Source organism: Mesoplodon bidens (assembly GCF_964165515.1).
Source record: "Mesoplodon bidens genome assembly, chromosome: 14".
Classification (NCBI taxonomy): domain Eukaryota; kingdom Metazoa; phylum Chordata; class Mammalia; order Artiodactyla; family Ziphiidae; genus Mesoplodon; species Mesoplodon bidens.
In genome coordinates this window covers 63151155-63169997 of record NC_138170.1, presented here as the reverse complement: position 1 = coordinate 63169997, position 18843 = coordinate 63151155, and the positions used below count along the sequence as shown (strand labels likewise).

Genomic DNA, 18843 nt, shown 5'->3' with positions numbered 1-18843 from the left:
TCTGTATGTGTCCCTAGGTCTGAAGTGGTCTCTTATAGACAGCATATATGCGGTCTTGTTTTTGTATCCATTCAGCCAGTCTGTGCCTTTTAGTTGGTGCATTTAATCCATTTACATTGAAGGTAATTATTGATATGTATGTTCCTGTTCCTGTTTTCTTAATTGTATTGGGTTTGTTATTGTAGGTCTTTTCCTTCTCTTGTGTGTCCTGCCTAGAGAAGTTCCTTTAGCATTTGTTGTAAAGCTGGTTTGGTGGTGCTGAATTCTCTTAGTTTTTGCTTGTCTGTAAAGGTTTCAATTTTGTCAGTCAAATCTGAATGAGATCCTTGCTGGGTAGAGTAATCTTGGTTGTAGTTTCTTCCCTTTCATCACTTTAAATGTGTCCTGCCACTCCCTTCTGGCTTGCAGAGTTTCTTATGAAAGATCAGCTATTAACCTTATGGGGATTCCCTTGTGTGTTATTTGCTGTTTTTCCCTTGCTGCTTTTTAATATTTTTTGTTTGTATTTAATTTTTGATAGTTTGATTAATATGTGCCTTGGCATGTTTCTCCTTGGATTAATCCTGTATGGGACTCTCTGCACTTCCTGGACTTGATCAACTATTTCCTTTCCCATATTAGGGAAGTTTTCAACTATAATCTCTTGAAATATTTTCGCAGTCCATTCTTTTTCTCTTCTTCTGAGACCCCTATAATTTGAATGTTGGTGTGTTTAATGTTGTCCCAGAGGTCTCTGAGACTGTCCTCAATTATTTTCATTCTTTTTTCTTTGTTCTGCTCTGCAGTTGTTATTTCCACTATTTTATCTTCCAGGTCACTTATCCGTTCTTCTGCCTCAGTTATTCTGCTATTGATTCTTTCTAGAGAATTTTTAATTTCATTTATTGTGTTGTTCATCATTGTTTGTTTGCTCTTTAGTTGTTCTAGGTCCTCGTTAAACGTTTCTGTATTTTCTCCATTCCATTTCCAAGATTTTAGATGATCTTTACTATCGTTACTCTGAATTCTTTTTCAGGTAGACTTCCTATTTCCTCTTCATTTCTTTGGACTGGTGGGTTTTTACCTTGTTCCCTCATCTACTGTGTGTTTCTCTGTCTTCTCATTTTGATTAACTTACTGTGTTTGGGGTGTCATTTTCGCAAGATGCGGGTTTGTAGTTCCTGTTGTTTTTGGTGTCTGTCCCCAGTGGCTAAGGTTGGTTCAGTGGATTGTGTAGGCTTCCTGGTGGAGGGGACTTGTGCCTGTGTTCTGGTGGATGAGGCTGGATCTTGTCTTTCTGGTGGGCAGAACCACGCCACGTCTGGTGGTGTGTTTTGGGTTGTCTGTGACCTTATTATGATTTTAGGCAGCCTCTCTGCTAATGGGTGGGGTTGTGTTCCTGTCTTGCTAGTTGTTTGGCATAGGGTGCCCAGCACTGTAGCTTGCTGGTCGTTGAGTGAAGCTGGGTGTTGGTGTTGAGATGGAGATCTCTGGGAGATTTTTGCCATTTGATATTATGTGGAGCTGGGAGGTCTCTGGTGGACCAGTGTCCTCAACTCGTCTCTCCCACCTCAGAGGCATGGGCCTGACACCCGGCTGGAGCACCAAGACCCTGTTATCCACCTGGCTCAGAATAAAAGGGGGGAAAACAAGAAAGAAAGGAAGAAAAAAAATAAAATAAAGTTATTAAAATAAAAAATTATTATTAAAAATTAAAAAAGTAATAAAAGAAAGAGAGAAGAGAGCAACCAAACCAAAAAACAAATCAACCAATGATAACAAGTGCTAAAAGCTATACTAAAATAAACCAAAACAGACAGAACCCTACCAGAAATGGTAAAAGCAAAGCTATACAGAAAAAGTCACACACAGAAGCATACACATACACACTCACAAAAAGAGAAAAAGGAAAAAATGTATATATCGTTGCTCCCATAGTCCACCGCCTCAATTTGGGATCATTTGTTGTCTATTCAGGTATTCCACAGATTCAGGGTACATCAAGTTGATTGTTGAGATTTAATCTGCTGCTCCTGAGGCTGCTGGGATAGATTTCTGTTTCTCTTCTTTGTTTGCACAGCTCCTGGGGTTCAGCTTTAGATTTGGCCCCGCCTCTGCGTGTAGGTCACGTGTAGGCATCTGTTCCCCGCTCAGGCGGGACGGGGTTAAAGAAGCAGCTGCTTCGGGAGCTCTGGCTCACTCAGGCCGGGTGGAGGGAGGGGTACGGAGGCGGGGCGAGCCTGCGGTGGCAGAGGCCAGCGTGACGTTGCAACAGCCCGAGGCGTGCCGTGCGTTCTCCTGGGGAAGTTGTCCCTGGATCACGGGACCCTGGCAGTGGCGGGCTGCACTCGTTCCCGGGAGGGGAGGTATGGATAGTGACCTGTGGTCGCACACAGGCTTCTTGGTGGCTGCAGCAGCAGCCTTTGTGTTCCATGCCCATCTCTGGGGTCCGCGCTGATAGCCACAGCTCGCGCTTGTCGCTGGAGCTCGATTAGGCGGCGCTCTGAATCCCCTCTCCTCGCGCACCACGAAACAGAGGCAGGAAAAAGTCTCTTGCCTCTTAGGCAGCTCCAGGCTTTTTCCCGGACTCCTTCCCGGCTAGCTGTGGCGCACCAGCCCCTTCAGGCTGTGTTCACGCAGCCAACCCCAGTCCTCTCCCTGGGATCTGACCTCTGAAGCCCAAGCCTCAGCTCCCAGCCCCCACCCGCCCCGGCAGGTGAGCAGACAAGCCTCTCAGGCTGGTGAGTGCTGGTCGGCACTGATCCTCTGTGTGGGAATCTCTCAGCTTTGCCCCCTGCACCCCTGTTGCTGCGCTCTCCTCTGTGGCTCCGAAGGTTCCCCCCCCCGCCATCCCCGCCAGTGAAGGGGCTTGCTAATGTGTGGAAACCTTTCCTCCTTCACAGCTCCCTCCCACTGGTGCAGGTCCCGTCCCTATTCTTTTGTCTCTGTTTTTTCTTTTCCCCTATCCGCGTATGTGGGGAGTTTCTTGCCTTTTGGGAGGTCTGAGGTCTTCTGCCAGCGTTCAGTAGGTGTTCTGTGGGAGTTGTTCCACATGTAGATGTATTTCTGAGGTATTTGTGTGGAGGAAGGTGATCTCCATGTCTTACCCTTCTGCCATCTTGAAGGTCTCCTCGGTTCTAATCAGTTCATGTTATGTCCTCGGGCTATGTCGTTCTTCCAGTGGTTGTGCCCTGCCCCCTTCCCTCCTGTTTCACAAGTAGAAGAAAAGAGCGTGAAGAGGAGGGGATGGCAGCCATTAAAGAAAAAAGAGAGAGAGAGAAAGAAACCTTGCCATTTGTGACAACATGGATGGACCTTGAGGGTATCATGCTAAGTGAAGTAAGTCAGAGAAAGACAAAAATTGTGTGATCTCACTTATATGTGGAATCCAAAACACAGAAACACCACAGTGAAAACCAACTCATAGATACAGTGGTTGCCAGAGGTGAGGAAGGTGGGAGGGGCAAAATAGGTAAAGGGGATTAAGAGGTACAAACCTCTATTTATAAAATAAATAAGCCATGGAGACTTAATATACAGCATAAGAAATGGGTCAGTAATATTGTAATAATTTTGTATGGGGACAGATGGTTATTAGACTTACGGTGGTGATCATTTCATGATGTATACAAATGTGAAATCCCTATGTAGTACACTTGAAAATGACAAAATATTGTACATCAACTATATTTCAATTAAAAAAAAAACGAAGGAATGAATGAAAGTCTAACGTTGAGAGACCAGAGAAGGCTTTACAAAGTGGCTAATGCTTGAACTTATTCTTGAAGAATGAGTAAGAATTTATTAGGTGAAGTTGGAAAGGACATAGAATATGTACAAAGAGAGGCACATAGACTTGAAACATCTTTGTGCATTTGTGAATTCCGGTAGTTTGGAATGGTTGGAGCGATGTTAGGAGTTGTGTGTCAGGTTATGAGGTTGAAACAGGTTGACAGGAGCTAGATGGATAGGAAATTGGATTTCTCTCTTGTTGGTGACAGCCGTCAAAGGGTTTTTAAATATTTGTTCACTCCTAGGATATTTATTAAACACCAACTATGGCAAGTGCTAGACTTAAACAGCAGTGAACAAGGCACTGCTGTGACCCTTACAGTCTAGAGGCGGAGTTATAGCCAAATTCTACCCATCTTTCAAGGCCCAGCCCTTCTGACAAGGTTTGTTCAACTATCCCAGCTTTATGAATTTCCCCCCCTTTGGTATTTATGGTCAGTACCACCCAACTTCAAATCAAATTAACTGTGTTGAATAATGATTATGTGTCTTCTCTTCCTAGTGCTTCTTCCTCCATCTTCTTTTTTGTGGAGAGTAGGGCTTAAACTGTGCTGTAGGATATAGCACAATTGTAAGCATATATAATAGTTCAGTAGATATTGATTAAAATTGTGGGATGGAGGAAAAATCAGAGAGGGCAATGTAGGGAAACAAGCTTGGAAAGTATGGAAGTTGGGGAGAAGAGGATTTTTGTTTGTTTGTTTTTTTAAGAAATGAGTTGAAGTTGGCTGTCACTTTCCTATGGCTCTGTGCCTCCCTGGTTTTCATGACTTATGATGGATACCCTCCATCCAACTGTTGAGGATCTTATGAAGTTTCCATTTGGTTGGCATGTTACTGAGGCAACCCAGGCTACATTTGGCTCTGAAAGTGCAATCTGTCTATATTAATCTTAAGTACATATCTAGAATTCTTTTGTAAAGAACTCATCCTCATCAACCAGGGCTCTGTGAGAACCCTAAAATTTGGTTTATGTAGGAAAGGCCAGATATGTTCTTAATTATTTTCCTTTATTAGTTGCTAATATTTTGGACTTAAAAAATTTTTCTTGAAACATAAACCTCTAGAAAAGTTGCAAGTATAGTACAAAGAACTTTTTTTTCCCCTCTGAAATCATTTAAGAATAAGTTGCTGAATTGATGCCCTATCACTCCTCATAGTTTAGGGTGTTTTTTCTATGAAGGCATTTTCCTATACAACCACAATACAACAATCAATATTAGGAAATTAACATTGATACAATACAAATATTTAATTACTGCCATTCAGGATTTTCCAGTTGTCCCTAAAACGTCCTAAAAAGCAAAATGACCCAGTCCAGGATCAAGTGTTACATTTAGTTGTCATATCCCTTTAGTCTCTTTCAGTCTAGATCTGTCACAGAAATCATGCTGTGTTACTGTCATTGCATCCTATCAGATGGTGCACGATTTCAGTTGGTCCCATTACTGGTGATACTAACTTTGGTCACTCGATTAAGGTGGTATTTGTCAGTCTTCTTCACTACAGAATTATCCATTTTCTCTTTATATTTTTTTATTTTTGAAACAGCTTTATTGAGATAAAATTGACATGCAGTACACCTGACATACTTAAAATGTATAATTTGTAAAGTTTGGACATATGTTTACACCCATGAAGCCATCACCACAATTGAGATAATGAACATACACTTTGCTCCCAAAACCTTCCTTGTGCTTCTTGGGAGCCCTGTCCTCTCACCCTGCCTGATCTCTCCTTCAGCCTCTTCAGGCCACCACTGATCTGCTTTCTCTAGCTATATATTAGTTTGCATTTTGTGGAATTTTATAAAAGTTGATTCATACAGTCTGTACTCTTATTTTTTTTTTTTGTGGCCTAGGTTCTTTGACCCAGCATAATTATTTTGATTCATCCGGTAGTTCATTCGTTTTAATTTTTGAGTAGTGTTCCATTGGATGGGAATACCGCAGTTTGTTTATCCTTTCATCTGTTGATGGAAATTTGGATTGCTTCCAGTTTTTGGCTGTTACTCTTTATAATTAATTGGTGTTTTATGGTGATGTACTTAGACACCATGTAAGTCTCCTATTCTTCACTAAACTTTGAATTTATGCATTTATATATTGATACTAGTATGTGGTCACAGATTCCTAATTCATTCAGTAGATTATAATTGTTACTATAATTGTTTTGATGCTGAAATCGTCCCAGATTTGGCCAGTTGGAGCTTGTTCAAATTGGCTTCTGTGCCCTTTCAACATTGAGCACTTCTTTATTTTCTGACATAAGAAGATGCTTTAGCCTTATTTTGTATTTCCTTGCTCTGGCCCTGGAATCAGTAATTTCTCCAAGGAGTTCTGGTTCCTTTTAAAGCCTTTCAACAGACATAGCTGGAAAGTATGTGTATATGTATATATAAATACATGTACACATCTGTATCTATTTCTATATTTATCTTTGTATTAAAAACCACGAGTTTACATAATCTCCAATTCCAATCCAATATCACAGGGTTTATTTTAGTCTTCTCTCTTCCAAATTTCTAACTCCTTTCTTTGACAGTGAAAAACCAGGCTCCCATTAACCTCAATATGAGTACTTGTACAATCTTCCCAGCCATACCTCTACTGTGCAGGCTGCTCCCTTAGCTCTGACCTTGGGGAACACACAGCTTAATCCTTGACCTGGCTCTGTTGAATGTTGGTTAAGTCCCTGGCCCTGTTGAGCACACCAGTTGTGACCCCAGCCCCGCAAACATATTGCTCTAGTCTCTGACTGATCCCCAGCCCCAGCAGACTCTCCAGGTGAGCCCTGGACCTTGCATACATGCTGGCTGAGTCTTTGGTCAAGTCACCAGTCCTGGTTTTAGGAACGCATAAGTCACGTCTCAAACTTAGGGCAAGCACCCAGCTGAGGCCCTTGTTGAGACTTTGTTCTTGGCAAACACGCTGGTTGAATCCCCATTCAGACCAGGCCCCAGCAAACATGCCTGTTAAGTCCCTGACCCTGACCAAAGAGCTCCAATTAAAATTTAACCTTACAAAGTGTTTATAATGGTATTTATATCTTTTTCTTAAACTGGAAATCTTGTTTCTAACAATATTAATGTAATTACTTGTTTTACTTTACATATAAAATGTTTCAATGGGGAAAGAGTAGTCTTTTCAACTGGGACAAGTGGGTAACCACATGCAAAAGAATGAAATTGGACCCTTACCTTATACTGTCTACAAAAGTTAAATTGAAGTGGATTAGAGACCTAAATGAAAGAGCTAAAACTATAAGACTCTTAGGAGGAAATATAGGGATAAATCTTTATGACCTTAGATTTGGCAACAGATTCTTAAATATGACACCAAAAGCATGAGCAACAAAAGAAAAAATAGATACGTTGGACTTCATCAAAATTTAAAAAACTTTTGGGTTTCAAAGGACACTATCAAGAAAGTGAAAAGACAATCCATAGAATGGGAGAATATATTTGCAAATCATATATATCATAAGGGACTTGTATCTAGAATGTATAAACTCTGACAACCCAATTATAAAAAAAAAGACCCAATTAAAAAATGGGCAAAGGATCTAAGCAGATGCTTATCTAGAGAAGACATAAGTACATGAAAAAATGTTCGATATCAGGCTTCCCTGGTGGTGCAGTGGTTGAGAGTCCGCCTGCCGATGCAGGGGACACGGGTTCGTGCCCCGGTCCGGGAAGATCCCACATGCCGCGGAGTGGCTGGGCCGGTGAGCCATGGCCGCTGAGCCTGCGTGTCCGGAGCCTGTGCTCCGCAATGGGAGATGCCACAACAGTGAGAGGCCCGGGTACCACAAAAAAAAAAAAAAAAAAAAAAAATTTCGATATCATTAGTCATTAGGGCACTGAGAATCAAGACCACGGTGAGATGTCAGTTCACACCCCCATGACTGGCTATAATAAAAAACAGTGAGATAATAACAAGTATTGTTGAGGACGTGGAAAAATTGGAACACTGCTGGTGGAAATGTAAAATGGTATAGCCATTTTGGAAGACAGTTTGGCAGTTTCTTAAACAGTTAAGTACAGAATCACCATATGATCCAGCAGTTCAACTCCTAGGTATATACCCAAGAGAAATGAAAACATAGGTCCATACAAAACCTGTATATGAATGTTTATAGCAACATTATTTGTAATAACTAAAAGATGGAAGTGTCCATCAAGTGATATATGGATAAACAAAATATTGTATGTCCATACAATGGATTCCATTGTAGTATTATTTAGCCATAAACAGAAATGAAATGCTGATACATACTATAACACAAGTGAACCTTGGAAACATCATACTAAGTTATAGAAGCCAGTTATGAAAGACTACATAGTATATGATTTCATTTATATGAAATGTCCAGAATAGGCAGATTTAGAGTCAGAAAGTAGATTAGTTGTATTTAGGGCTATGGGAGGGATGGGTGGAGGAGAGTGATAGCTAAAGGGTTCAGGATTTATTTTTGAGATGATAAAAATGTTTTAGAGTTGACTGTTGTGATGGTTGCAGATTTCTTGGAATATACTAAAAGCCATTGAGTTGCACACTTCAAGTTGTTGGGCTGTACATATGTGAATTATCTAAATAAAGCTGTTGAAAAATTTAACCTTGCATGTACAGCATAGTGACTATAGTTAATTCTGTATCGAAAGTTGCTGAGAGAGTAGATCTTAAAAGTTCTTATCACAAGAAAAAAAACTTGTAACTGTATGTGGTGGTGGATGTTAACTAGACTTACTGTGGTGATCATTTTGCAGTATATACATATATTGAATCATTATGTTGTACACCTGAAACTAATATCATGTTATATGTCAATTATATTTCAATAAAAAGGTGAAAAAAAAGATTTAACCCAGGAATTTCTTAAAATGTCCAAAACCAAAATGAAGTCAATTGTGTAACTTTACTAAAAATGTTAAAGACATACATACTATTTTCTTGAATAGGATGATCAATATTGTAAAGATGCTAATTGTGCAATTACAGTAAGTGAGATTACATTTTGAAGAGAGAATATGCAAATTGATTTTGGAAGAAAAAGTATGTAAGAATAGTCAAGAGGATTTTTAAAGAGAAAAATAATGATGGAGACTTTCCCTTAGATATAAAAGTTACTCTAAAACTATAGTAATTTCAACAGTATGATAGTAGTAAAGAAATAATATGATATAAAAAATTTAACCTTGCAGTGTGTCAATATCTTTGATTTCATATTTATATCCTTCTTCTCTTAAACTGAAAATCTTGTTCCTAACAATATAAACATAATTACTTACTTGCTTTGTTGTATATATAAAAAGTTTCAAAACAATGCCAGCATTCCTACTAACAGTAAGACCAATGAATAAGGCTCAAGATTTCTTTGCAACTCTCTTTGCCCCTAGAATATGTTACCTTAAGGATGTATACTATGCTCTAAGGCAAAACATTTTAAAGACATTTGCAATAATTCTTTCCCTTGTCACCAACTTGTTATATAGTTAGAGTTATATTTTTCCATTTGTTTTCAATTTTTAGGGATTGATTTTTTCTTTTTGATTTTTTTTTGAATATATAAAATAATTACATGATTCCAGAGTCAGAACTCTTCAGAGAAGAGTCAAGGTCAAGTTAAGGTCTCCTCAGAGAAGTTTCTCATCTATCTCTATTTTCCTTCTACCCTATTCTCTCTTTTTCCCTTTATTAGTTTTATTAATTTTTGGTTTATTCTTCTAGTTTTCTCTTTGCTCTTTGGTATTCTCCCTTCCTTCATGTTACACAAAATATTATATATATATATAACATAAAATATGTTTTATGTATATACACACATACACACACACACATACACACACACATTGCTGTTTGGGACTTTATTTCCTTAATGTATTTTGAAGATCATTCCTTTTTACAGCTGTCTAGTATTCTAGTATGTTGGTGTTTCATAGTTTATTCACCTGTCTTCTTTTGACAGACGTGAGGCCTCTGGACTATGTCCAATCTTCTGCTGTGTTTGGATCCTCGAAGGTAGACTTTAAAAATTAGCTGAGGCAAACAGGAGCCCCAGGTTCCCCTAAGTGGCAAAAGCTTCTATTCCTCATGTATTATAATTTGCACTCTTACTTTTCCCTACCCTTGTTATCTTCCGGAGGGCTAGTTCTACCTGTCCATTCTTGTCCAATTTTGCTGCCAAATGATGTCAGTTCAGATCTTTTCCCCCAAAACAAATTGCAAAAAACACTTTAGGTTTGCAGGGATTTTTAAAAATTTCATCATCGCAGATAAGGGATTTTGGATGTATAATAGGCTAAGATAAGCAGTATCTTATAAATGGATGACAGGGTAGTTGATAAATGTCTGACTTGGCAAACTTTGATGCCAGAAAGAAGGGCTTATGTGAACCGTAAAGGCTCTGTGGCATGCGCAAGATGGTCTGAGGTCATTGTGGTTGAAGCAGAGAGAGGACAGTGTGGGAGGTGGAGGTCCAGGACTGTATAGGGCATGTTTAGGAATTTTGTTTTTATCCCAAGAGCAATGGGAATCAGTTAAATGGCTTTAGCTAGGGCATATTTGATCAGTTTTGTTGATGGTTATGCTGTATATTTAAGAAATTAAATAATCCTGTACGTGCTTGTCTAGTTAATATCCATGAGATTCAGCTTCTCATGAGAATGTTGTCACTAGGATGACGGGGCTGCTTTTGGGGAAACACCAATTCTCTACCTTTTCATTGCTTTTTACTCTTCTAAGTTTTATGTCTTCATCAGTAGCTTAATTAACATTAGAAAGTATCTCTGCTGAAGCAGATACAGTATTTCCAGCAGCTTTCAACTTTTACTCTAAATCAGAAGCTTTAAAAATAGATAAAACTCTCAACGCTTCTTCACACTTGTTCGTAAAGAGACTTGGCCTTCTTCCTTTCCACAACCTAAAGATGTACTGTTTTTTGAAGTCTGAAACTGCAGCGTTGGGTTATGGTCCTTGGCTTTTTCCTGTCTGTCTTTGGGCAATGTTTTCTCATTTTTCTCTACCTAGGGGAGGTATGGAGGTAATAAAAGTTATGTTTTGGGGGACTTCCCTAGTGGTGCAGTGGTTAAGAATCCGCCTGCCAATGCAGGGGACATGGGTTCAAGCCCTGGTCCAGGAAGATCCCACATGCCATGGAGCAATTAAGCCTGTGTGCCACAACTACTGAGCCTGCGTTCTAGAGCCCGTTAGCCACAACTATTGAGCCCGCATGCCACAACTACTGAAGCCCGTGCACCTAGAGCCCGTGTTCCACAACAAGAGAAGCCACCCTAATGAGAAGCCCGTGCACTGCAATGAAGAGTAGCCCCCACTTGCTGCAACTGGAGAAAGCCCACGTGCAGCAACGAAGACCCAACGCAGCCAAAAATAAATAAATAAATAAATTTATTTTAAAAAGTTATATTTTTGTATACTAAAAGTTATTTAAAGTAATTTAGTAGTTCAGTTTTAGCAAACATATCTTGGTGATAAATTCTGCTTCTTTTTACTTGGAAATATTATTTCACTCTCCTTGAATTGTTGGCTAAAGGATTCTAGGTTCATAGTTACTTTCTCTCAGTACCATGAAGATATTAATCTGTTTTCTTCTGATTCCACTGTTGGTATTGAGAAATCAGTCGTTGGTCCAACTATTCTTCGTTTGTGTGCTTTTTTCCTTTTGATGTTCTTAAGATCTTGTCTTTGTATTTGGCATTCTTTAGTTTGACTGTTGCTGGACTAGTTGTGGATTTCTCTTTATCTTGTTAGGGATTTAGTGGGCTTCCTGATTCTGAGATTTAGTTTTTTTCCACATCTCTGGAAATGCTTAGCCATTGTCTCTTCAAATATCATCTCTTCTTCATTATCTATTTTCTCCTTCTAGATCTTCAGACACATTAGAACTTCTCATCTGCATCCTCAATGTTCTTTAATTCTTTTATTTTCTATCTCTTTGTTTCCCTATGTTGCCTCTGGAATAATTTTATTTAGATCTATCTTCTAGTTCTCTGGTCTGAACATTTAATGTTTAATTTTAACTAAAGTCTTTTTTCTAAACTATTTTTGGTTTCTTTTCTGATTTACCTGGTAGATTTCTATAGTTTCTTTTTCCTTGTTCATATTTTCTAGCCTTTTATTTTTTGAAACCTATTGAATATTTCATGTATGGGTATCTCGCAATTTCCGCCTCTGAAGGCTTTGAAGGTGTGTTTCTGCCTTTTGCTGTTTCTGCTAATGTTCTGTTTTTTGGTGGTTGTTGTTGTTTTCTATGAGCTCGTGTTCCTTGGAAATTTATCTGTGGGAATTCATTGAATCCTGGTTGATGTTGCATTCCTGCAAAAGAGGATTTTTCTTTGTTTGTGCTACTTCTCTGGGGACCTAAATTTTTGGCTTGAGGGGTAACGTTTTGTTTGTTTGTTTTTGTGGGTTTTTTTTGACTAAATTTTGTCTACAAATCTGTGTGAAAGCTGGCTTATGGTTATGAATTCTTGGGATAAATGCTTTCCCCTTTGCCCACTGCCATTTTCCTTTTTGACCTCTTCTGCGTGGCAGACCTAGTCCTTTTTAAATTCCATTGAAGACACAGTTATTTGGGACTCAGCTTTAAATGGAGGTCTCTGGCTAGATTGCCTACTTTGGGTAGGTTCAGGTCTCATCTTTTGTCTTTGGTGCTCCTTGCAGCCATCAGAGTGGAATCCTAAGGTCCCTAAAGGTTTGGTAGGTCGCCTCCGGGCAGATTATGGCAGACTGTGTGCTTAATTCCTAAGGTTGCAGTTTTCATTTAGTTTTTGTCTTTTGTTGATCCCTTATTTTGTTCTCAGCAGTCATTAACACACAATCATTAACACAAAAATATATTAAAAATTTTAAATCCAGTTTCTTAAAAGTATTTTTATTGGGAGAGTAATTAGTCATGCTGGTGGAATTAAAGATTAAACTTAAAAAAATTAGTATCTATCCTATTTTTCTAACAGTCTTTGACCCCTGAACACGTAAGAAATGCAGAAAAAGCACAGAAGTACAAGATCAGAACCAATTGTACTAATATGTGTTTGTGTATACACACACACAGACATATTTCTACAAGTAGATAGGGTAGGTAGGAGGGACAATAGATATACACATCTTGCTTTGGGCATTTATGTGATTTATGTGTTATTAGGACAGTTTAAATTTGATGGTCCTCCCTAGACCTTTGTGAGTGATCACAACATAACAAGCCTACTTAAGTGCAGAAATGGCTGTTTTGTGATATTTGAGAGAGGATTTTGAAAAACCCTAGGCAACATCCCTTAATACAGTTTGCATCCAGAACCTTTAGAGAAGATTACTGTCATTGACAATTAGGCGAAATTGTGTCACTTGTGAATTGTGCTACGCTCATAGAAGGTTATATTTCTGAGAGTAGTGGCTAGACACTCAGGAATAATGGGCAGACAAAAGAAGAGAAAGTTTAAAAAGAAAAAGCACTCACTAACAGCATTGAGTATCATCAGATCCACCTTTTCTTGAGTTTGGTTTGCATAGAGGAAATCTGTTGAAGGATTTTCACAGTGAGAAGTTCGTGTTTGGATGCCTGTCTGCCTTTTGAAGTAAGACGTATACATCTTTAAAAAAATTAATTAATTAATTAATTAATGGCTGCATTAGGTCTCCGTTGCTGCACGCGGGCTTTCTCTAGTTGTGGCGAGTGGGGGCTACTCTTTGTTGCGGTGCACGGGCTTCTCATTGCGGTGGCTTCTCTTGTTGCGGAGCATGGGCTCTAGGCACGCGGGCTTCAGTAGTTGTGGCATGCGGGCTCAGTAGTTGTGGCTCACAGGCTCTAGAACGCAGGCTCAGTAGTTGTGACTCACAAGCTCTAGAACGCAGGCTCAGTAGTTGTGGCACATGGACTTCGTTGCTCCACGGCATGTGGGATCTTCCCAGACCAGGGCTTGAACCTGTGTCCCCTACATTGCCAGGTGGATTCTTAACCACTGCGCCACCAAGGAAGTCCTAAGACATGTACATCTTGATTTAGTCTCTTTATTTGAGTTAAGAATCTCTTTAAAGGACTGACAGTATATAGAAAAACACTTTGTTTTTCAGACTCATTTTATTTTCAGTTCATGGTAAGACAAAGGATGTCTGTTTCTTAGCTGTAGGTTTCAGTCAGATTACTTGGTGAGAAAGTAGATTAGGTTTTGTAACATCATCTCTACACCTTTGTCCTTCCTCTGCCAACTCCCTCCTCCCGTTTTCCCAACAAGTTTGGATTCAAATTCTGGCTTTGTCATTTAACAGGTGAGGTGACTAGTCAGTAAGCGATCTAAGCTCAGTTTTCTAATGAGTTCAGTGGGGTTAATGTCAACCCTAAAGACATCATTGTGAGAATTAACACAACATGTAAAATACCTAGTGCTGAGCAGAGTAGCCATCGATCAATATCACTTCTCTCTCAGCTTGAATTATAGAAAACTGATTCTCAATTTTTGGACATTCTAAGTGTGTTTTCTATTCATTCATTATACTTTCATTCATGTAAATTGTTTGGTGAAATGCTGATCCTGTTCCCGGGAACATTTGTGAAGGATAGTTTTTCAGGGATATTGTAGAGGGATGGATGAGGTGACCTGTTGGAAACTCCCTTGGTGTATGCCAACTAGCCCCTTTATTATATATAATTAATTTTAAAAATCATCTTATTTCAGATACCATGTTATTAGGCTATTATTCTCCCATCTTTTCATCTCAGGTGTTTAGAGAAATAAAGTAGAATATGACTGCTAAGCCAATACTTATTCATTTTCTATTTGATACTCATACTGTCTTAGCTCTATATGGATATATATCTGTTTCTTCTTTTAAGGGAGAAATTCTACATTCTTTATGTGGAAAACTGTCTGTAAGCTGATCTGTTCATTAGATTTTCATATTGTTTAACTCTTTGCAGATTCACTTGGTATACTGTATCATCACCTTGTGTTGTCATATTTTTTTATTGTACGATTAAGACAAGTACTCTAAAATAAGAAAGAGCAGGGTTATGAATTGTATCTCCTAGGATTGTGTGGAATAAAGGAGATAATGTATATAATGTCCTTAGCTTCAAGCTTGGAGCGTGTAAGTGCTCAGAGAATGCTTACTGTAAACTATTATTATATGTGTCCCTCATCTTCCAGATTTGAAATTCTTTAAGAGCAGGAACTATGTAATATATATATTTCATATATTATGGACTCAGTGTTTTACTTATTAATATATTTTTACTCTCATCATACTTTTTAATGTTTCATCTTTTGTCTTACAGTGATGAAACTAGAGGATCTGTTTGTAGATGATTCAGGTCGATATTTGGCTGTTCAGTTCCATCTGGAATGTGCATATATATTTTTATATTATTATGAATATAAAAAAGCAAAAGATCAGTTCAATATTGCTAAAGACATCTGCAGATTACAAATTGATTTGACAGGTAAGATTTTTTTTACGTTTTATGGATAATTGGTTTATTTTTATGATAAACTAATATATAATTGGCAGTTTGGCTGTATTGTATCGTTGTATTTTATTATCTGTGCCCTCTTGTTTGCTTTACAAAAATAGATTTTAGGGGCCTCCCTGGTGGCGCAGTGGTTGGGAGTCCGCCTGCCGATGCAGGGGATGCGGGTTCGTGCCCCGGTCTGGGAGGATCCCACATGCCGCGGAGCGGCTGGGCCCGTGAGCCATGGCCGCTGGGCCTGCGCGTCCGGAGCCTGTGCTCCGCAATGGGAGAGGCCACAGCAGTGAGAGGCCCACATACCGCAAAAAGAAAAAAAAAAAAAAAAAAAAAAAAAAAAAAAAAAAAAAATAGATTTTAAAGATTTTATTTAAAAAATTCATAGTTTTAGAACAAAGTTGAAATCATATACTTTCTTTATTCCTGCAGATGCCCATGTCTAGTTCGACCTGTCAGTGATATGTGGCAGCTGGGCAGTACACAAATGAACTTTGTGTATTTGGTTGTGCATGTGGGCTTCCCAAGGCCCCTCTTGATTCCCAAGTTTAGTTTTTCCCTTTCTGTTAAATACCCACCTGCGGCTTCCATCCTGCCTTTCTTGTATTTCTTAAGAACAGAAATTTTTGACTGTTTTGTTTAGATGTTTCTTCATGGCCTTAGAACACTGTCTGGCATACAGTGGGCACTCAATAAACATTTGTTGGAAGAACAAATAAATTGCAGAATTTTTCCCAAGATCTCTGTGTTTTTTCTGAGTACCAAATGAGAAACATTATTTTCTCTTAATGTATTGCCCTGTCCCTAGTCTCACAATGTAATTGGCATTCTATATTGAAGACATTCATGAAAGTCAGACATCATCAGTGGGTCACACCATTTATACCTGTTGAACCTGGGCTCTGTGAATGTTGAAACAATAATCTGTGAATGGTGAAATGATTGAAACTATTTGTCCTACCTAGGCTTGGTCTAGATTATCTGTAAGGCCCATTCTTAGTCCCCAAACTCTGTGCTTATTGAGGTAGTCCTGTCAATAAAATCCTTCAGATACATTATGAGGTAAATGTGACTTTGTGACCTAGTCTGGGATCGTAACCACCTTTTATTACATTGTTTGTATGGGGAGAATTATTAAATATTCAACTTATAACTTTGTGACAATGGCCAAGTGTAAGTTGGAGTCTTGTATTTGAGATATATGTAATATAAGTTGTGAGGTTAGTTTCAGAGATTTTGTTTTTAAATATTTCGGTCCTAGGAGACTTTTTTTGGGGGATTATTTTAAAAAGCTAGTATCATGGTCTCAGTATAGTCAGCTCAGTATAGTCAGCTTTAGCTGTTGGTGTATTTACTAGCTAGTTTTTCATATTTTTTTCAAAGTTAAGACTGAAGAACTTAAAAATACAAATGTGCTCACAAATATAAAATGAGAATCAGATTATTAGTTTTTTCTTTTCAACTCTAGCCTTACTATAAAAAAGTAAGTTGTGTTAGACCATCTCAATAGCTATTTTTAGTATAAAGTGTTTAAATGGTTGTTGTATAAAGTAGAGCCAGACTCATCACAGGATAAAATCCAGACTTCTTAGACTGGTCTTTGTAATCAAGGGTCTTTGTAATCTGACTCTTGCCAGAGAATAGATGTCAGAGCTTTTGCTTCTCTTAAAGCTGTTTTGCAGCAAGTTATTTCAGATACAAAATGAAAAAAAATTTTGGTCTTACGTGGAGCCAGATAGTGTAATAGAAAGACTGTGGGATTTAGAACCTGAAGACCCTGGCTTTAAGCCCTGGCTCTGATACTGAAAACCCTGTGATCTTGAGCAAATGACTGCATTTCAGAACTTCCATTTTTTCATCTGTTGTATGGAGAGGATAGTATTTCTTCTCCCTGTGACACCTAATGAGTTATCTGTTTTGAGAAAGGAGGTAGTTTAGTGAAAAAGTAAGTATGTGGAAACTAGTGGCAGAAATCCTGGGTTTGAGTTCTGGCCTTATAACTTACTGGCTTTATAATTTTCTAAAAAGTCATTTTAAAGTCATCTTTGGGCCTCAGGTTTCTCTTATTTGAAATGGAGAAAATACCTCATAAGCTCTAAAGCACTCTGAAAATACTACTCTTTAAGATTGTACTATATGTCTGATTGACAAGTTGATACATATAATTTAATATATATCTTTTCAGGTGCTTTGGGAAAAAGGACATGGTTCCAGGAAAATTACGTGGCCCAACTTATTCTAGATGTAAGAAGGGAAGGAGTTGTGTTTTCAAATTATGAATTCACTCCAGCACCCACCCCTCAGGAATATTTAACCAAGGTAAGTAGGATTGTAAGTTATTTAAATTAGCATCCAAGTCTAACAGTTTCCATAGGTGAGTTTTGTAGAAACACTGGATGGGGTGGGAAGAGACTTCTTTTGACCCTTCTTGAGCTTTTTACAAGGTGGCTGGATGTTTTAAACAAAACAAAACAGGACCCATTTTTTAAAGCCATTTTTACCCTTAAATAGAGATAAAATGTTGTTTTTTTCCTAGACTTCAGTAAGTATGAATTAGTAATGCAGTTAGTTATGTATTACTGCCCTTGAAAAAAGTCCAAAAGGCAGACTGAGTAGAGACTAATTTTTCCAGTGGCTACCATATTTTTTGCCTTCTGTTGATATTTTCAAATATTAAGAGCCTTGAAATTTCTTGGATTTCTTCTAAATATGTAAACAGATGATCAGAATTCCTTTTTACCAGTTTTCTGATCTGTCCTTAGTTACTATGTCATTACTGGGCTGGTTGCTGCCTTAGTATGTTTTCTTGACTTGGCTAATACATTCTCTTGTAGCTTAAATTTATATCTTTTAGTCAGTTTACCTGCTCAATAGGCCTTTCCATCTGCTTCCATGGAGGCCATTAGCATTTACATTTTCTTATCCCAGAGACCCTAAGCCAATAGTTCTGCTTGTTCTTTGGTTGATGTTACCGTCCTTGAAGCCCATGTTTTGCTACTTTTCATTCCAGAGCCTGCAAACAAATTTACTTGGTGCATTGAACACGAAAATTCTGTTGTGTACTGAAAGTAATGCCAAGGGTAGGGACTAGGGAGATGGGAAAGAGTGGCAGCAGCGAGGAGTCCTGAGGAAGGCCTTTGATGTGATCTTATGACCCTCTTGGGCTTGCTCCAGGTTCTCTGTTTGCTTTTGTGGTAACTTCAGGGTGGGGACAGTTACTGATCTAAGAGGAGAAGGAAGGAAGGAAGGGAGGGAAAGATGGAGAAACTCAGGGATGAGACTGCACAGGGGACAGCCTGTATATCTCCTGATGTAGGTAGAGCCACAGTTGAACAAGTATTTGTACTGCTGTGTTGATGCTGGTCAGGGAACTGTGTTGATAACCTGCTTCCATCCTCCATTTCCTCCTTGTATATACCAGACCCTCCTCCTTCAGCTATTTGATGTAACCCAAGTCCCTCCCTGAGTCTTAGATAAAGTATCATAAGCTGGTTTTTAGGCCATAGCACAGCATCAATGAAAAGAGATTTAATTCCGCAATCTAAGCATTTAATTCAGTAATCCATTGTTGTTTGTTTGTTTATTAGTGTGGCGTTC

At 38.6% G+C, this 18843-nt stretch overlaps 1 protein-coding gene across 2 annotated transcripts in view; it reads left to right on the top strand.

Annotated features, from left to right (window-relative positions):
• TTC27 (tetratricopeptide repeat domain 27) overlaps window positions 1-18843 on the top strand; it is a 181641-nt gene that overhangs the window by 25492 nt on the left and 137306 nt on the right. For both annotated transcript variants that reach the window (XM_081254404.1, XM_081254403.1), the window contains exons 6-7: window positions 15061-15225; window positions 17432-17565. In XM_081254404.1, coding sequence (XP_081110530.1) covers window positions 15061-15225; window positions 17432-17565 — 299 coding nt within the window. The remainder of the gene's footprint in view (window positions 1-15060; window positions 15226-17431; window positions 17566-18843) is intronic.